The sequence below is a fragment of the Macrobrachium rosenbergii genome, chromosome 6 (genome assembly GCF_040412425.1).
Source record: "Macrobrachium rosenbergii isolate ZJJX-2024 chromosome 6, ASM4041242v1, whole genome shotgun sequence".
NCBI lineage: Eukaryota > Metazoa > Arthropoda > Malacostraca > Decapoda > Palaemonidae > Macrobrachium > Macrobrachium rosenbergii.
Window position 1 is genome coordinate 23,504,148 of NC_089746.1, and position 20,000 is coordinate 23,524,147.

General features: G+C 35.0%; 2 protein-coding genes across 3 annotated transcripts in view; one reads left to right on the forward strand and one right to left on the reverse strand.

Moving 5' to 3' along the window:
• The window catches only part of Arpc1 (Actin-related protein 2/3 complex, subunit 1A), a 150,374-nt gene that overhangs the window by 121,488 nt on the left and 8,886 nt on the right, over positions 1-20,000 (reverse strand). The window lies entirely within an intron of this gene.
• LOC136839316 (paramyosin, long form-like) overlaps positions 1-20,000 on the forward strand; it is a 127,421-nt gene that overhangs the window by 45,642 nt on the left and 61,779 nt on the right. For both annotated transcript variants that reach the window (XM_067105190.1, XM_067105189.1), the window contains exons 2-4: positions 6,956-7,012; positions 12,164-12,250; positions 14,290-14,456. In XM_067105190.1, coding sequence (XP_066961291.1) covers positions 6,956-7,012; positions 12,164-12,250; positions 14,290-14,456 — 311 coding nt within the window. The remainder of the gene's footprint in view (positions 1-6,955; positions 7,013-12,163; positions 12,251-14,289; positions 14,457-20,000) is intronic.

Sequence of the window (20,000 nt, forward strand, 5' to 3'; positions counted from 1 at the left end):
CTGAAATAGCCTATACATGAAAGTTTTCACTTGATTTCTAAAGTTATGAGAGGCTGATATGAACTTATAAAGCCTTTTAAAAATACTTATCCTGTATTTTTTTTCGTTTTGCTTTTAGAAATTTGAAATTGGGAATCAACATAATTTTCCAAGAAAATTATCGAATATTTTCATAGAAAATATTAAAATACAATAGAGAAGTAATGACTGCAGCTCATCGACTAAACCTATTCAAGATGGAAAAAACTTAGTTCCTTACCGGAAAGAAATCTTGTAATCGCTGAACCGCCCTAAAAGTATTCAGACGTAATTATACGATTTTATACATTTAAGGTTCATTTTTAAAATCGACATTCGAAAGAATTTTTAATCTTTCAATATGTATATATATATATATATATATATATATATATATATATATATATATATATATATATATATATATATATATATATATATATATATATATATATATGTGTGTGTGTGTGTGTGTGTGTGTGTACACAGGAAAATATGAGTTACATAAGCGTCATATTTCACCACCTGATGAAGGTGACCTGAACCACATGACAGTCGAACTGCTATTGGCCAATTCTTTTTCGTTTCGAAAATGACCAAGAATTCGCCCTGACACCCAGACGGGGATGACCGTAAGGGAGGACGAGAGATTTTTGTCGATCGAATTCGTCGTTTTGAGAAGCTCTTGGAGTCACGAAAGTGTTGCAAGGCTCTGCAGATTGGTCTGAGATTCCTTGGACTTGCTGTTGAAATTAATGGAACACTGAGAATGTTGCAGGATGGTTTATTTTTCTGCTCTTATACTGGCCTCTCCACAACTGGCGATAGTTTTGGCACTCAGCAGCCCTGAACTTATTTGGCCTCTGGTTCTGGCACTGTCATATTAGCTCTCTCTCTCTCTCTCTCTCTCTCTCTCTCTCTCTCTCTCTCTCTCTCTCTCTCTCTCTCTCTCCTTCTCTGCCAGTAAAATCTAATGTCTCCTATTAACTAATTTCCGCATTTTCTTGCCTGGTTGTTTGTGAATTAGCTGGTCTTGATTTCATTATTTTTTTAGTATATTAAAAGAGTTACCTTTCATTTGTTATTTCTTCTATTTTTGTTGGCAAAAGCAAGTTTTCTCGTGTATGAAAATTAACTAATTTTTAAGTAAAAAAAAAAGGTTAAACTCAGTAAGTCCAAAATATCGAATTCCAGATGTAAAAGATGCATGAAGAAAATTCCTCATAGGCCCCTGTCTGCTTTCTGTCAGTAATTAAACTTTTCTGGTATTTGGTAACAAGTTAGCTTAATGATAAGCTATTCTGATTAACGAGAAGTCGTTGTACTAAGCCGAATTAAGAAGGGGATGGCATGACTTTGATAATCATGCTCTGAAACTTCCTACTAGCGGCAAGGGGTTACGTTAAGGCCAAAGTGCCAAAGGAGTAAATTTTGACTCTTCTTTTGATAAGTCATCAAGAACTGTATATTCGATGGTCATCTCTGTTGGCTAGCAGAGTACAAAGGTCTACATCAGGCATCCTACTCCCTCTCACATCTTACCACACTTGCGGGTAAGGATCCTTGCTGGCATAAGACCATCTTAATTTAGATAAAAAATCCACCACCCAATGATTTTCCCAAGTCACTGACTCGACCTTTATCCAAAGTAAGGAACTGAGAATAACCTAAAAATTATAAGTTAATCTTGATTCCACAGTTTGCAGATTTGATTTGCATATCTAGATTTTATTTTCTCCTTTCGATAACCCAGACGTTGATTTATTACTGTTTGGTAAAGGTCTATATCCAAGATCTGGTCTTACTGTTAATTGGGTCAAAGTTTTTTATAAGAGATTCTCAGATTTCTTAACTGACTTTTGTTCGTTTTCCTTTTTTATTGCTAAATCCTTACATTTAAAATAACGTCGGTTTTTTTACATATAATATATATATATATATATATATATATATATATATATATATATATATATATATATATATATATATATATATATATAAAATGTATATATGCTGGTCATCATAATTCCATATAATGAGTCAACACGCAGGCTACCCAAAGCATTGTCTTGCCAAGAATTGACGGCAGAGTTCTCAGGTATGAGCGGGGTGTGACATTTTTACCGCTCATAAACATTCGTGTAGTGCTGAAGTTCAGAGGAAATTATTACTGATAAAAAGGAAAATTATATATATATATATATATATATATATATATATATATATATATATATATTAAAATATATATAATATGTATATACACAAGTATAATTATATTATATAAATGTATATATATGTATATATATATATATATATATATATATATATATATATATATATATATATATATATATATATATATATATATATATATAAGAAATCAACAGATGAAGTCTTAGGTCCATCTAATTTATTATATCGTTAGGTCATGCGTCGTGTCATGACATGTGATGCCATGTCATGAAGACGGACCTTACGCCATATGAAATCATGTTATAAACGTCCATCACTGTGTCATACCGCGTACCATTATCATACATCTGAATGATTTTATGACATCAGCCGTAATATGAGCACAAAAAGTTTTTCCAAGTGTTGGTTATTAATGGTTATCTTCCTTATTCGTCATTTATTTTTCGTTCATTAATGTCTGCTCAGCTTCCTGTCTTCATAAATTCTAGTGCCTGCCTCTGCCTCATCGACTTTTGGCAGTACATCAGCACTACTTTTTTATAACAGACAAGGCATTCCTAAAACGAGAACTGAGAATGATCATCATCCGCTAGTTATCTCGTTCCAAAGGTGTATGTGCAAAAAGTTCCCGCGTCTCCTAAAATATCCGAACCACCTTGATCTTTTACATATGTCACCAGCACCTGAACTCCCACATACGTTCCAGTAAAGAAAAAAAGAAGGGGGGAACATCTTGGCTGGTTCTCAAAACCTGTTCTCACTTCAAGGATCACTGCCGGTTTCAATGATGCGTTAAGTTTATCTAATTAGGCATGTGGAAGACAATGCGTTATTCACGGCACATTTAATTTGCCGCGTCAAAAGCCTTGTCCTTTAAGGTGTAAGTTTTTCACGGAAGTGCAGCGGCAATTCTGCTTCTATGTAAAACTAGATGTTTCAGAAATATGTTATATTGGTGTGTTCCATTTTACGATATGGTAAACAAGAACATTCATTTTATTAAACAAAACCTTAAGTGTCTCATAGAATTGACAGGATTATAATAGTTTTTAAATCTTAGTTAAGAATAATAGAAATTTTCAGATAATTATCTCATTTATCAAATCAAAGTAAAGTCACAAGTTCTTTTTAAATGAAATTTCATCTTTTAGAAGTACTGCGTATAAAACTGCATAGTAAAAACTTTTATATAACAGTGAAAAGACCCGGGATACAAATGCGCATCCATTTATAACTTGAACACAATATTAAAGGTATTACCACCAAGGCATTCCTTCAGCGGAAGGAAAATTGATCTAATATTCGCATAAACCGCTCTTGCTCGCTCGCATGGGCTAATGGTGAGTAATCGGGGTAGCAGGAGGGTAGGGGGAAAGAGGCCGGGGTTGGAGTGGAGAAATTAAGATGTGTATACGGAGGGAGAGAAAGAGAGAGAGGAGAGAGAGTGGAGAGAAAGAGAGAGAGTGGAGAGAGAGAAAGAGAGACATTATAAATAGAGAAGCATCCCTAAGCCTGCGTACAGGCGCCTCCAAGTGGCGATATGTAGACAGGTGGGGAAAAACGAATTGGGGTGAGGAGCTCAGGGTGAGGAGTGAGGAACCACTGAGGGAAAAGGTGGGGCCGTGCCAAAATGTTAGCTCAGAAATAAACCCCTCGATTTCAACATTACCTTTCCGGGACCAACCCACCTCATGCATCTGCAACCCACTCACACTGCTTCTCTCCCTCTGTCTGTCTGTCCGTCTATCATCTCTCTCTCTCTCTCTCTCTCTCTCTCTCTCAGTTACGAAGCAAATCGAAAGGACAGTATGAATGAGTCAATATCCATTTTTCTGGTTCATATAACCTTCCCTTATTGAAGAGCCGGTGTGACAATTTTTTCCCCTCTAACCCTTTTCATCTTTCGTCTAAATTTTTCAGACTTTCCTTTACAAAGACAATCAGTTATCCATCCCGTCGGCCTCTGAATAGGAACTTAAATGCAAACGAGGTATTAAAGACCAATAAATTTCTTGAAATCGGTTAAAATACACTACGATGATGATGATGTTTATACGTAATCGTAATGGTAGTAATAGTAGTAGTGCTAGTGGCCCCAATAACAACAACTGCTTTTATTATTACTGTTATCATTTGTAGCAGCAGCAGCAACACTGTTATCAATTATTGTGACTATCAGTGAAAGGATTTGTGAAACTACTATGCAATCAGCTTTTTTGTCAAAATAAAAATGTAAGAATTTGCTAAAGAGACATAACTTGAAATTAGTCTCACAGTAATAATCCTCAGCAGCGGCTCCTCTAACCTTATGCTAGAAAAAGAAAGCATACATTATGTGCATATATACATACATACATACATACATACATATATATATATATATATATATATATATATATATATGAGTATATATATATATATACAGTATATATATATATATATATATATATGTGTACATATAATCTTATACATGTGTGTGTTTTTTACATTTTTTGATACAGGCATTCTATTCCATAGGTTGTTGGAAGCAATAACAGCACTACATGGAATGAAGTTTAGAAATGCAGAAACAAATACCGGACTCAAAAAAAAAAATAACTAAAAGGGTACTGAATTTCTGAAATTAAGTTTATGACTTTAAAGTTTTTTTTAACATCCAAATCACATAGACAGTTACAATGCTGACAAGGTATGTCATTATTAAACTAGCTTCTGGAGGTGAAAATTAGGATTTTTGCTATTGCATTGCGTTCCTACCCTTTAATGCATTCAGTTACTCGCCAGTATATTTACCATTGTCGTAGTAAATATAAAATATGTGGATTACAAATGCATCTGAATACATATACATATATATATATATATATATATATATATATATATATATATATATATATATATATATATATATATATATATATATACATACACAGATATATATATACTTATATTACACACACATATATATATATATATATATATATATATATATATATATATATATATATATATATATATATATATATATATATATATATATATATATATATATATATATATACAGTACAGTATATATATTATATTACATTATATTGGGTCTGGTATGATACATGTACCATACGCTAATGGGTCTAAGCGATGTCAGGCAGGGCAGCCGATCGAGACTACGGTCTACCCCAAAGCCAAATCAAAAAGTCCTTCAAAAGAAGGCATCGTGCTTACCCCATACAAAAGTGGGAAAAAGCACGTTAAAAGAAGAAGAAGAAGATGTATATACATATATATATATATATATATATATATATATATATATATATATATATATATATATATATATATATATATATATATATATAGTATATATAGATACGTCAGTGAAGGGCCTTGAACTTGTAGGCTTAGTGCACGCTGATTATTTTCATGTAGCACAAATACATTGATGAAATAATACTACACTTCAGTGAATGTTTGGTCAGGCAAAAAAATTTTACCATTGTGAAAAAGTAAGACCAGGAAGAGAAATCTCAGAAAGTAAGACTATTTCTACAAAGGTTACTGACACTTTCGAATAGCAAAAAAAGAATTTATTGTCCCTCCGGCTTGGCAAAAAATTCGCCTAACCTGCAAGCTATAAAGAAAAGAAGAAGAAGAAGAAGAAGAAGAAGAAGAAGAAGAAGAAGAAGAAGAAGAAGAAGAAGAAGAAGTACTGAAAAAAGCTGGAAAGATTGGAACAGGAGCTAGCATTTCCTGTGTCAAAGGTTTAGGAGATTCGAACGTATCAACTGCACTTTTATGAACAGTAATATGGAAAAGGAAATAAGGATTTGATCTTCTTAGCCTATATATCATGAATGACCTTAATGAATAGGTAATTCCTATGTTATATTAAAAATATATTTTATTTCTCATGACTGAATGTGATTGTTTCAAAGGTTGTTGTTCACAGACATATTCATGTATGGACACGTACATACATACATACATACATACATACATACATATATATATATATGTATATATATACATATACATATATATATACTGTATATATATCATATATATACTGTATATATATACATATACATATATCAATTTGTGTATGTATGTATGTATGTATGTGTGGTTTTTCCTCTTGGAGTATAAATCACTGAAAAGTTACTCCTCGAGAGAACATCGCCCAAGTCTCAGTATTTTCCTACCGTTAGCCCCACCTCGGTTTACGACCATTCACTCCTCGTGACGTTCCTCTTCCACTTGTGGGCGTGATTTCTTCTATCGGGAATGTCAGGGGTTTTATCGCTACTGGGGTCCCTGAAGAACGAGGGCAGTAAAGTTTCCGCGCACCAAATACTTTTAGTCATTTGACTTAGTCTTATGAGATTTTTATACAGACGAATGATGGACGTGGAAGCTGGCCAAAAATGTGCTATTTCTATTCGTGATATTATGGCTTGATGAATTTATCAGCCTTTGTTTTTCACGTAAGAAGGTCTCTTATACCCAGAAAGGATTAAGAAAAGAAATTTTCGAAGATAGCTTTTTGAATTTCATCATTATTTTGAAAAGGATTGAAATTTCACCGTTAGTTTTATGATCTCTAATGTCCATTGATAAAAAATTTTTCTTAAGATATCTTTATCTTCATTATGATAATTACCGTGACATTCGCTATCATCACTTATTTTCTTTTGCTCTCCCAAGACACATAGGCCTATACTAATATTTCTCTTCTCTGAATTTCCAGGACAAAATTCGCCTTCTTATGGAAGACATTGAGTACGAGAGGGAACTCAGACAAAGGGTGAGTATTTACTTCTTAAGGGACTTCCATTCATGCATGAGTCTCCTATTATTCTTTTCTTTAACATCAATCATAACCTCTCATGTTGTATCTGTATCTTATTTCCTTTTTTTATGTGTTTCATCAAACTTCCTTTTGTTCTGCTCATCTAATTTGTATTCACTGATGCATCGCTCCTCATTCTCATTATTTAGTGGAACTTTCATAATGTCTATAACAAATTCATAGTTCTGTACCTTTGAAAGTGTCTTGCTGCCTTTGCGTCATTATAACATTTGTCAGTTCTTATTTTTTAATCACTTAACACATTATTTGATTTAAAAGATGAAGCTTGGGATTTATACAACAAACAGTAAGGTCCTTTAACCTTTGTAAATTTTTAATACTATAAGACACCAACACTATACTAAAATTTATTCAAGAGCCTGCAAGATACCTTTGTGAAAATTTGCAGGTTGACTACTAAGTATCTGTTACCATTACTTAGATTTAAACTTATATACTATTCAAAGTGAGGAGCTTTCATTCAAAAGTTTGAGAAGTTCAAAAAGACAGAACCAATCAACCATTTCTTTTGACAGGTGTGGGTATATCTAATTCAACATTCCATTGTTAACCAAATTGTCTGCTACCATCATGTTCTTGACTAGAAAGACATTCATTAGTCTAAAGCTGATTCGTTCTATTGTGACCTACTGTAGATGTTGATGAGTCTGATGTTGATCACTAAGCTCAGATTCCATCTTGTTAATGACTGGAACTGCATATAAAAGTCTGATGATGGGCCCACAAGTCACCAACAATCTTAGTGACGTACATCATTCTGATGTCACAGACTGGAAAGTAGAATGGCAAGTACCTAATGGCATCATCGATGCATTCTCTTAACAACCTCATCACGAACCGTCCGAAAAAGCAATGCAATTGGTCTCAAATGGACTGACTTAAAGATGGCGTTGCTCCAAGTCACTTAAAAGAGGATTTCCCTTTTCATGAGGAGAATGTCAGTGACAAAGAGCTTGCTCTATCAGCTGGCCATCAAGGGCGATAGCGAGATGGCATTGGAATTTGGCTGACATTTCGGGCGTCCAAGGTTTGTTTCTGTGGGATTAGATTAGGTAACGCGTTCTTCCATGCACATGCCATTATCTCAGTGGGACTCTTGAAAATGCAAGGCTATGTAAAGAAAGGACTTGGATTTCCATAGAAAATATTACGAAGGATTTTGTCTATACGAATGACTTTATTGAATATAAATATAAATGCCAATCCTGTCATCATGAGCAATCTTTTCATACACTGAGCAATGCAAAGCTTTTATGAGACTGCAGATGCCAAACGGGTTAATGACAAACAGAAACAAGTGTCGAAAAAGTTGACGATTCGCTAACCAGTACAACTAAGCAGAAAACAGTTCGCATTTCACTGCTGGCGCTTGAAGTAAAAGTACGAAGAATCCAAAAAGGAAAATCTACACCTGAACAGACGACGGTGAATTTAGAACATAACATACACCTAGGTCTAGTTGGAAATCCAAAGAACTTCTTCAGCCACTTTTATTTTCTGTGCAACGTTCCTCGCAACGGTAAGAATTTTTATGGGTGATCAAGACAATTCTGGCTGCGGTCGATGTCTCCAACTAAAGCTGCACTAGAGAGACCGCGTTTATGGGTTAACGGCCCTATTACTCGGAAAGGGTAATTAACCAAAGCCAATAAGGGATCCAGTTTTTAGGCCTTTGAAAAATAAAAGTTGCGGGTTCCTGAAAATAATTCAAGGAATTACGTCTACTGGATATAGGTGATTCTCGTTCGTAATTTAAGAAATTACGCCTACTGGATACAGGTGATTCTCGTTCGTTATCTAAGGAATTGCGTCTACTGGATACATGCGATTCTCGTTCGTAATTTAAGGAATTACCTCTACTGGATACAGGTGATTCTTTTTCTTTACTGAAGGGATTACGTCTACTGGATACAGGTGATTGTTGAATTGATTTCTACTGGTTTCTGTTTCAAGAAGATAAGATGCAGACAGTTTTTTCTCTTTAAAAGACTTCCCTGACCTACAATTTTGCATCTTCTTCTTTTCATTTATTTTCCTTCTGCTGGGTCCAGATAAGTTCATTTGGTTCCCTATTATCATCATCTGCCTTGAAGGCTAATAAAGAACTAGGAAACGTACTGTACCGATGGTGCAGGTAAAGTCTTCGTTGATTAAATTCTTGAAGAAATTTCGTGATTAACTTCCTCAAGAAAAGATTGTGACGAGGGAACGTATACAAACGTGTCATGAATGTATGCAGAGGAGGTTAGGGGTCAAATGTTTATTGAAGCGGCCGACCTCGTTCTCTGTTTTTAAAGGAGCGTTTACAATGGAATGTTTATGCAGAGCCAGCAATGAGTTTACTTGGAATTTAGAAATGTATTTTTTGCATATTTGCACATACATACGCAGGCTATTTTTACATACAATAACACGCACATGCACACACGTATACATACATACATACATATATATGTGTGTGTGTGTGTGTGTGTGCGTGTCAGCCATCGCAAAGGCTTGTCTTTGAGCGGAATAGGAAATACCGCTGCTCAAATTCATGCCAAATCCTGTCGTCACCACAATGAATACATTAATTTAAAAATCCCTAGGAAAATAGGAAAACACAAGACAGATATTCCTTTCCGTTTTACGAGTCCCTTTATATCAAACAGCAAACACCCTCATTCAACAATCAGACTATCTCACTCCCGTTATGAATAGCGTAATTGGACCACTCGCCGCCCCATACCCTTTCATGTTTAGTCTCTGCTCCTAACTTACCCATATATCTTCTAACCACAGACATGAACAGTAAGTTCTCCAGAGTACTATTTTTGCTTTATTATTTATGTTTTGTATTTTTCATTTATTTACTTATTAATTTTATTTGATGATTTCTGTTTAACTAGTAGTTTCCTCTTTAGTCATTGCATTTTTGCCTTTTTTAGTTTTATGTTATTCTGTCCTTTGTTTTTATGTTCCCAATTTGTAAGTTGTCATTTATTGTGCTAATTTGATACTTGCACATCATTTCCAATGCAATTTTTGTTGGATAACTGACCCTGCTTATGAGAAAAGGAATGAGTTTCCGAAAACTCGGTTGTGCCTGTGTATGTTTTTGAGGAGTGGCAATGTTTGCAGTTTTACCTGGTCTTCAGGCCATCCTTATATAAAATAACATATGTACGAGTATGTATGTATGTATGTATGTATGTATATATATATATATATATATATATATATATATATATAATATGTGTATGTGTGTATATACAATATGTAAGCTTATATACATCTGTATATACATATGTATATATACAGATATATAGATACATATATACACAAAAATGTATATATAAAAAAGAATATATAAATATATATACATATATACATACATACATATATATATTATATATTTTATATATATGTTTATATATATATATATATATATATATATATATATATATATATATATATATATATATATATATATATATATATATATATATATATATATAGTTGTATGTGGGCGAATAAGCTTACGTTGAGAGCACATGTGTCGTTAGTAGTCAGCTTGGCTATGTGTGCCAGTGAGAAAGTGTGTGTGTGTGTGTGTAACCGTGAATACGTGCTTTCTCCCAACCGCATTTGAGTGATCGTAGAAGTAGGCGAGAGAGAGAGAGAGAGAGAGAGAGAGAGAGAGAGAGAGAGAGAGAGAGAGAGAGAGAGAGAGCCTTGGGCGGATTCAAAATATAGAGGTGATTCATCCCGTTGGCTCGCGGTTCCCACCTGTCAGTTCGCACCTGCCTTTTTATTCTTTATCTTTTCTACCTTCCCTTTTACTCTTTAGGCTTAGGAATTTGTGGAGATTGTATCCCACGTGGAGATAAGTAACGTGACTTCAAAAGCAGTTGACTCATATTATTTATTTAGTAAATGGTGTTAGTAAAAGATACCGGCATAGATTTAAGATGGCTGACAAATGGAAAGACAAACCGATACTGTATTCCTCCCTTCTTCCCAAAATAATCCTGTGGTCAGTTATTGATAAGAACGTTTTCCATTTTTCTTGGTATACTTTTTTCCCACTCGTTTCACACTAATCCTCTGGAGACTGATAATTTTATATCTTTTATTTGTCAACTTCTTTATCATATTTGAAGCTTTTCAGATTTTTTTCTGTTATTCTTGTCCAGCCGATATTCTGACCAGTCACATCTATCACTCTGTCAACAAAAATTCCATAAAGTCCTTATAGTATCACCAGCTCTGTCCTTCCTTCACAATTATAGCCATGTGTTTGTGCTATCAACTCCCATTCTTCTGTTACGTATATCACGTATATAACACCTTTCTCCTGACTCGTTTGCTTTCATAACCTCGATTGTTCTTGCATTAAAATTCAGAAGTTTGGTTATACTATAGTTTTCACATCATTTCACCAGACACTGTATACATACTACACATACACCCACTCTCACGCACACACAAACACGCACCCACACACACACACACACATATATATATATATATATATATATATATATATATATATATATATATATATATATATATATATATAGAGAGAGAGAGAGAGAGAGAGAGAGAGAGAGAGAGAGAGAGAGAGAGAGAGAGAGAGAGAGAGAGAGAATCATTATGTAACCCTATACTTTCTGCATGGTTCCCGTCGGTTTCTTCTTTAAGGTGAAAAATGATCCTCCTATGATTTTATATCAACACCTTAACCTTTTATGAATCTTGTAAGCCTTATATTAACCAATTTAGTTTTTTATTACTCTTTCAAAACCATTATCAACATCATATTGTTATATTAAAGTCATCTTGTACTATCAGTTATTTATTTATCTATTATCAGCGGTTTATTTTCGTGTCATGCAATTTCTTTCTATTGTTTCCTATATTTTTTATGTTCAGTTTTAGTTCACTTCTATGTTTTCTTTATCACTTAATATTATGTTTTCATATGTAAATCTTTTTAAAATTATTTAATGAATTGATTAATAGATAGATAAAGATGAATAAATTGTAATTTACAGCACTGAGTTTTATGTATAAATCATCTAATATCAATGTTCATTCACTCAGGTTGAGCGTGAGAAAGCTGACCTCAGCGTTCAGGTGATCCAACTCACAGAACGTATCGAGGAGGTCGAAGCTGGCGCCGATGGACAGGTAACGAACACTGCTTTCTTTGGCTTCATTACTTATACGCATTTCCATTATATCAAAATAAACGCTATATTAGTGACGGCTAAACTACCTGCATGTGGTAGCAATAGGGATGCTCAACTCATTTTTCTAGAAAGAGCTGATTGAATGGTTGATTTATACCAAACTGGCGTCAAAAGAACGAAGGTCATGAACGTAAAATATATAACGAATATCTGACACTCATGACTTAAGAAAACTGAATTTCCAGAATTAATAAGCAATTTTGTTACGTATTTTGCTGATCAGCTAAGATCCAAAATTTCATTCATCTTTAAGCGAAAAGTTCCATAACATACCGGTTTTTCATCTCACCTTTTATATGATTTACCTCTTCTTTTCCAAGATCCGAGGAACTGGTTCATAACCGGATCATCAGGTCTTATCGGGTTCTAAGAGAAAAAACACCTCGTTAGGTTGTTGGGAGGCAACTGAGCAAAAAGAAATAAAGTTTCTTTGTACTTCGTTGTCAAGTTTTTTTTAATCCTTTTATAGATTGGTCTTGCTTTGATGTCAGCCGTTTGTCACAAATGGCGATATACTAAATTTTCTCTTTTACTGCTTAATCAAGAAAGAAAACGTTAGGATAAGTCAAGCGAAAGTGTGAACACATTTGCTTACCTATTACTGAATTATTCTCTTTCTACATTAGTACCGCTCAATTTTGTAGTAGCGCTTACTGCATTAGGGTCTCCTGTAAATCCTTGCATACCTTCGAAGGTTTTGTGGATCATTCCTAAAAAGTAGCTTGCCTAATGGCTAATGTATCTGAAATCAAGCTGCAGTAAATCCATTATTTGTTTACGTCAGACGTCTTATAAATAACTTTATTCCTTGGAAGCCATAACTCAACTCGTGTTTACATGTTGAGAAACAAATAATGATTAGAAAAATGATTGACTTTCAGAATTGAAAAAAAGAAAATCATTTTTATTTCAGATATCTGATTAGATATGTTTCCATGAAAAATATTAACAGCAACAAAGACAGATAACAATTTTGGAATTTTACTGGAAAAATAATGCTGGTCAAATGTTCTGGATAATTTTCTGCTGCATGAAACAATTATCTAAAAATATCGTAAACAGAGCCGACTTACGAAGATAAAATGTAAGCACGTTGTGTTTTATAGCTCTTCCTAACCATTGACAACCATGAAATTTAATTGTAATAGGGATAGACAGGAACAATAATTCCTGAAAAAGGAGTGGACTTGAAGTAAAACGTCTCAGTTGAAAGAAATAAGGGATAATTATTTTTTGACTCGTCTGCCGACGTTGACCTTTCGGTTTCTCTTGGTTCTTTTAATTACTGATTTAATAAACACTTGGCGATGATTTTCAATGCTTATTATCACCTTTGAAGTGCTCACAAGCTTTAACATCAAGTTACATTCCTCCCAGATCTTAGACGGTTTGGTTCTAGACACTGAATCTTGCGTTTTAATTTCCAGATTGGCAAACCTTTTTCTCATTTCTGATTTAATAGTAACTTGAAAAACCCCTTATTATTAGGTTTATCACTCTTAAAGTCCTTATAAGTTTCTTCTTCGTGTTTTATTATTCCCAAATCTTCGGCCGTTTGCTTTTAAACACTGAGACTGAGTCTACTGTTTTTATACCGAGAATGACAACAATTTTCTGATATTCAGTCTTCGACCTTTATAAGAACTTTGACATTCATTCAAATGTTAGTTTGCTCACAGACTTTGGACGTCGTTCTTTCCAAATCTTCTACCGTTTGCTCACATACTTTGAACGTCGTTCTTTCCAAACGTCGTTCTTTCCAAATCTCCCAAAATCTTCTACGTTTTCTCACAGACATGTTCTTTCCAAATCATATCTTTAATGTCGTTCTTCCCAAAATTTCGACCGTTCGCTCACAGACTTTGAAAGTCGTTCTTCCCAAATTGTCGACCCTTTGCTTAGAGATTTTTAAAGTCGCTCTTCCCAGATCTTTGATCTTTTAGTAACAGTCACTGTACCTTGTATATTACTTTCCAGATTGAGATCAACAAGAAGAGAGACGCGGAGCTGGCCAAACTGCGCAAGCTATTGGAGGATGTGCACCTGGAGAGTGAACAGACTCACCATATGCTCAAGAAGAAGCACCAGGAGGCCGTTGTGGACTTCCAGGACCAGATTGACATTCTTACAAAGGCCAAGGCCAAGTGAGTGTTGCCGCGTACTTTTCTTGTGTTGGATTCCTTGAGCTTGCTGATGTGGGCGTTCGTGTGCTGTTCTTGTATCAAATTCATTCTTCTCTTGGTTGAAGTGGTGCGCTTAACAATTAAATTCACGCTTGTGATGTGATGTCCGTTATTTCAGGTTTCTCTCTCTCTCTCTCTCTCTCTCTCTCTCTCTCTCTCTCTCTCTCTCTCTCTCTCTCTCTCTCTCTCTCTCTCTCGTGTATAGATTTACTGATACCCTACAAAGGAACTCCTAGACTTGAAATTTGTATCGAGGCTGAGAGACTATAGGCGGCACACAGCCAGGAAGCTCTCAAGGCAATCTTTAAAGTAATAATTATAGACAATACTTAATAAAAGGGCGGATAAGTCCCACTTAGCTTTGAAGGAGTTGCTCACATGAGATAGACATGTAGCGTATATAAATAGGCTTACCCAGGCCACACATGTCATCCTGCTTGGAATCTGTCTCATCTTAGTCGGTGATATCATCTTGCGATTATACACTCTTGCTTTTTCTGAGACCAAAATGCAGTTAGGTTGGAGGAAATTCCAGATCCATCGTTAAGCAAGGAACAAAAGTATTATCTGCCTCCGAAATGCTATCCCCGGAAAATATAAATTAGCAGCATCAAACATGATCGTGGGAAATTAGGGAGGAGCGTTGGAAGGAGTAGGAGAAAGGACAGCGGATTAAATGTCCAGAATACACGTACACACACACACATGTATATATATATATATATATATATATATATATATATATATATATATATATATATATATATATATATATATATATATATATTTATATATATATCATTAAGCCCACGAATAACCCCTTGATATCGAAATTACTATTTCTTTGGAATAACTTATCACAAAAAGGGTTCTTGATGTTAATGGATTATATTGTGATAGCATATGAGAGTATAAAAAGTTACTTTTGAATTTTTTTACAAAATTAATCATATAAATACTGTATATATATACATATATATATATATATATATATATATATATATATATATATATATATATATATATATATATATATATATAATTATGTATGTGCGTGTAAATAGATAGGTAGACGGCCAGTTAGCTTGCTAGATAGGTAAGTAATTTTCCCAACCTTGAAATCTCGCATAAATATGCATCTGTATTTATTACCTAATAAGAGACTATGTAAAGATGTTAATGTCAGTTAAGCGGTCGTTCCTGTGGGCTATAGACCATATTTATGCACCCTTTTAATGCTTTACTAGACTTGCCTTGATTTCTTCAGTTAGTCTTTTACAAATTGTTTTCTGTACATTTCTCCAGTTCCCATTCTCTTCCTCTATGTCCTTAATGTCTTAACAGTTGGCTTTCCTGTTCTCATAAACTGTCTAATTTTTCGAGGTTGGCATTTTGGTCCCCCTAGAGGAAGGGTGTCATGTTGTTGCTTTTCCCTCAGAACACATTATGAAAATAAAATGGTGGTCCCGTGAAATGTAAATTGAAAATTGACCTCGTTCCTACATACCTACCGGTCTTTTGCATTCATAGTGGGGTTCTTGACTCTCCTTGCCTACCCGAAAGCATGAAAAATTCCTGTTCGTTTGTCTTTGCCAAATATGCTTCTGGCTGGGGGCGGGATGGAAGAGCACTGAGAGAGAGAGAGAGAGAGAGAGAGAGAGAGAGAGAGAGAGAGAGAGAGAGAGAGAGAACAGGGAAGGCCATCCAAATATGCTCCAAGTTTGAGGCAAGATGTCAACTCTCAGAGTGAAACAATTGGTCGAAGTGGCATACTAACCTACCAATGAGAGGCGAGAGTTGGGTGTGACGCGTGGTCACCCAAAACATAGGCCACTGACTTGGGGGAGGATTGGTAAAGAACAGTAACGCTTTTCGAGTACTTGTCCGTATTCGATTTCGAAGAGGAATGTTTGCAGTCGGGAGACAGCTTATGAGGAAATGCCATTCTTTACTGCTTCTAAAAGAAACGACATACTTTCATGCGACGAATATATCCATTTCCTCTGAGATATAAATGAAACTTCATCAGGCTCCCTTACAACGTCCAACTACACGATTAATAGTAATAAGTGACCAAAGGAATTTTCATAACACTCGAGTTGAATTACTGGCTTGGAATTTTAGTATTGCAAAGCAGATATAATTTAGGATTATGTAAAAAAGAAATATTCTTGGGATTTGGTACTCACATGCTTCCCAAATACATTGGAGTCTGTAGTGGCCGAGATTAGAACATTTTCTAACTATTTGGAGAGGCTTCGATTTTGCTTCGAGTAAAGGTTTACGGACAACCGGTTTAAAAGGTAAAAGAAAAATGTAGGTTTGATGAGTGATGGGGGAAAATGTAGATTTTAATATTTCGCAAATGCTTTTAGCACATTAATCCGAAAGGATACTACCCATTCGGAAAAGAGAGTTTATGATTTGGTCTTCGTGAATACCAGAGGCTTTCTGAGGAGAAGAATGTTGTAACATTATATGAAATATATAGGTAAATTAGGAGAGAGAGAGAGAGAGAGAGAGAGAGAGAGGACGGGGGGCGGGGAAGATCATGCCCTGATGAGTCACTTGGCCTGTTGTGTCTGGGTCCCAGCCATGAATGTTTACATAGGTCCCGACTTCGACCGGGGTTATATGTGGAGACTTGTATAATGAACAGTTATAACAGAAAAGCGAAGATAAAGGAGAGAAGTAGGAGAAAATCGTAATATGGTTATTTGGTATAAATCTAAAAGTAGAAATATAATAGATTCCATGGTCATAAAACTACAAACTTATTGGTTCATAACAAGAGAACCACAACCCTCAATTATTGATGGAAAGCTCCAACAATTAGGATATGAAAACGCACATTGGCATCTGCAGTCTGTATTGGGTTTACGATCACGGATATGATTGCAAAATTGCAATACATTGTAATTTACTTGCAGTTTATAATTTGTAGGCTTCATTGCACTTATTCGCATTGATTGGAAGCGACCCAGCTCAAGGGCTGAGGTTTGTAGTTTTTTCGTCATGGACCAATAGCAGTTGTGGTTTTCTCATTTGGACCATTGAGGGTTGTGACTTTATCGTTGTGGATCCAGTCAGGGCTGTAGTTTTCTGATCATGATCAATAAGCGTTTTAATTTTCTGGTCATGAGTTGATTAGGATCTTAGTTTTCTCGTCAAGAACCAACAATGGTTATGGTTCTCTTGCCATGGGCCAATGAGAGTTAGTTTTTCCTTGACCAATAAAAGTTACTTTTCTCGTCATGGAACAATGACAGTTGCAGTTTTTTTCATCGTACCTATGAGAGTAGCAGTTGTTTTTCATTTTGGACCAATGAGAGTTGGAATTGTTTCCTCATGTACCAATCAGAGATGATTTTTTACTTGGGGCAAATGAGAGTTATAATTTCTCGTTATTGACCTAAGGAAGTTGTAGTTTTTTCGTCACTGACCGAGGAGTTACAGTTTTTTCGTCATGGACCAGTTAGAGTGCACTTTTTTCGTCACTGACCTATGAAAGTTACAGTTTTCTCGTCATGAACCAATGGGAATTAGAGTTTTTTCATCCCTAACCAATGAGGGTTGCAGTTTTCACGCCATGGACCAATGATAGTTAAAGCTTTTTCGTCACTGACTAATGACAGTTACAGATTCTTCGTCATGGACCAATGAGAGTTCTAGTTTTCTGATCATGAACCAATGAGAGTTACAATTTCCTTGTCATTGACCAATGAAAGTCGCAGTTTTTATCATGAAACAATGCGAGTTTCAGTTTTCTCGTCAAGGACCAATGAGAGTTGTAATTTTTCCACCAATGACCGATCAGAGTTGTTGTTTACTCCTCATTGACCAATGAGAGTTAAAAATTTTTCGTCACTAACCAATGAGAGTTACAGTTTCTCGTCACGACCGATGAGAGTTACATTTTTCATCACAAGCCGATGAGAGTTGCAGTTTTCTCGTCAATGAGCAATGTAAGTTTTTTTTTCATCATAGACCAATGAGAGTTACAGTTTTCTCGTCAATGACCAATGCAAGTTCAGTTTTGTTCAGTTTTTTCATCGTGGACTTAGGAGAGTTTCAGTTTTCTCGTCAAGGACCAATAAAAGTTGTAGTTTTTCACAAATGACCAATGAGAGTTGTTGATTTTCATCATTGACCGATGAGAGTTGCAGTTTTCTCGTTATTGTCCACTGTAACAATACAAGAGTATATACTATTCCTAATATGTTAATTTTACCTTCCGTCAACGATATATACTTGGAATAAACAGACCGTATTGAAGTAAAAACTACTACGAAAGACGACGATCTGTTGCAAAAAGAAAAGTTCCCACTACTTGGGATAAGCGATAAGGTTCCTGGAGTTGTTTAGCCCGACAAAAGGATCAGATTAATGGGCAGGAGAAATAATGATAGCCGCAGAGCTTGAGCGCAGTAATCCACAATCGGTCGTGAATTCTTATCTTCAAGAGATCGCCGTAAACAGCGGTTGAGTCACCCATGAAAGGGTTTATCTCTTGCGTTTCTTGAACCCGTTTTCTAATTTTATTTAGATTTCCTTCTCGTAATGGATTCTGGTAAAAGTTAGCACTTGGTCAATCTCACCTTAATGGCAGTGCAAGCCTGCATGTCTTTTGGAATGCGTTTATAGCAGGAAGAGGTTAAAATAAACGCACGCACGCACGCCCGCCCGCCCACCCTCACACAAACACCCATATCTATCTATCTATCTATCTATCTATCTATATATACAGTATATAGTAACAAATATAGAGAGAAAATTATAACCGAATTTTAAAAAAACTCTAGGGATAATATTTGCCAGACTTCATTACATTAACTCTCCGTGCTTCATAGTTCTTCGAAAAGTTTCCCTTTAGATGAGTATGTAATTTGAATTTATCAAAATTAAATGTTTTTAATAATAATAATGATAATAACATTAATAATCATAATAATGATGCTGTGTATGTGAAAATTCAATACTTGATATAACTGCATGAGCCGATACATTTTCAGTTTTATATTATTTCATGAAATTTATTACACGAGACAAAATAAAGAATAAATTTCAATTTCGACCTTTTGATTTCTTCTTCCACTGTTACGAAATCCGTTTTGTCTGAGTTGAAATATTTTTTTATTCATTACAAATATTCATCCTTAGTTACTTTCTATGAGTTCTTAATGTCATGGGAATGAGTGACCTTACTCACTACTTACTTTTTACAAAGGACTGTAAAGTAAATCCTTGAGCACATACGAGTTTTTGTGACAAATGAGGAAAAACAAATGGAACAGCTATTATAATGTCTGCCTGTGTCATTGTATTAACGTTCTATAGAACATCTCAAACAGGGAATGAAGAGAGAGAGAGAGAGAGAGAGAGAGAGAGAGAGAGAGAGAGAGAGAGAGAGAGAGAGAGGCGGGGAGGGGAGGGAACTCCAGCGATGAAGAGGAGCAAGAGCAACCACAGACAGGGAGGAAAAGAGCGTTACCGGGGATGGTGACA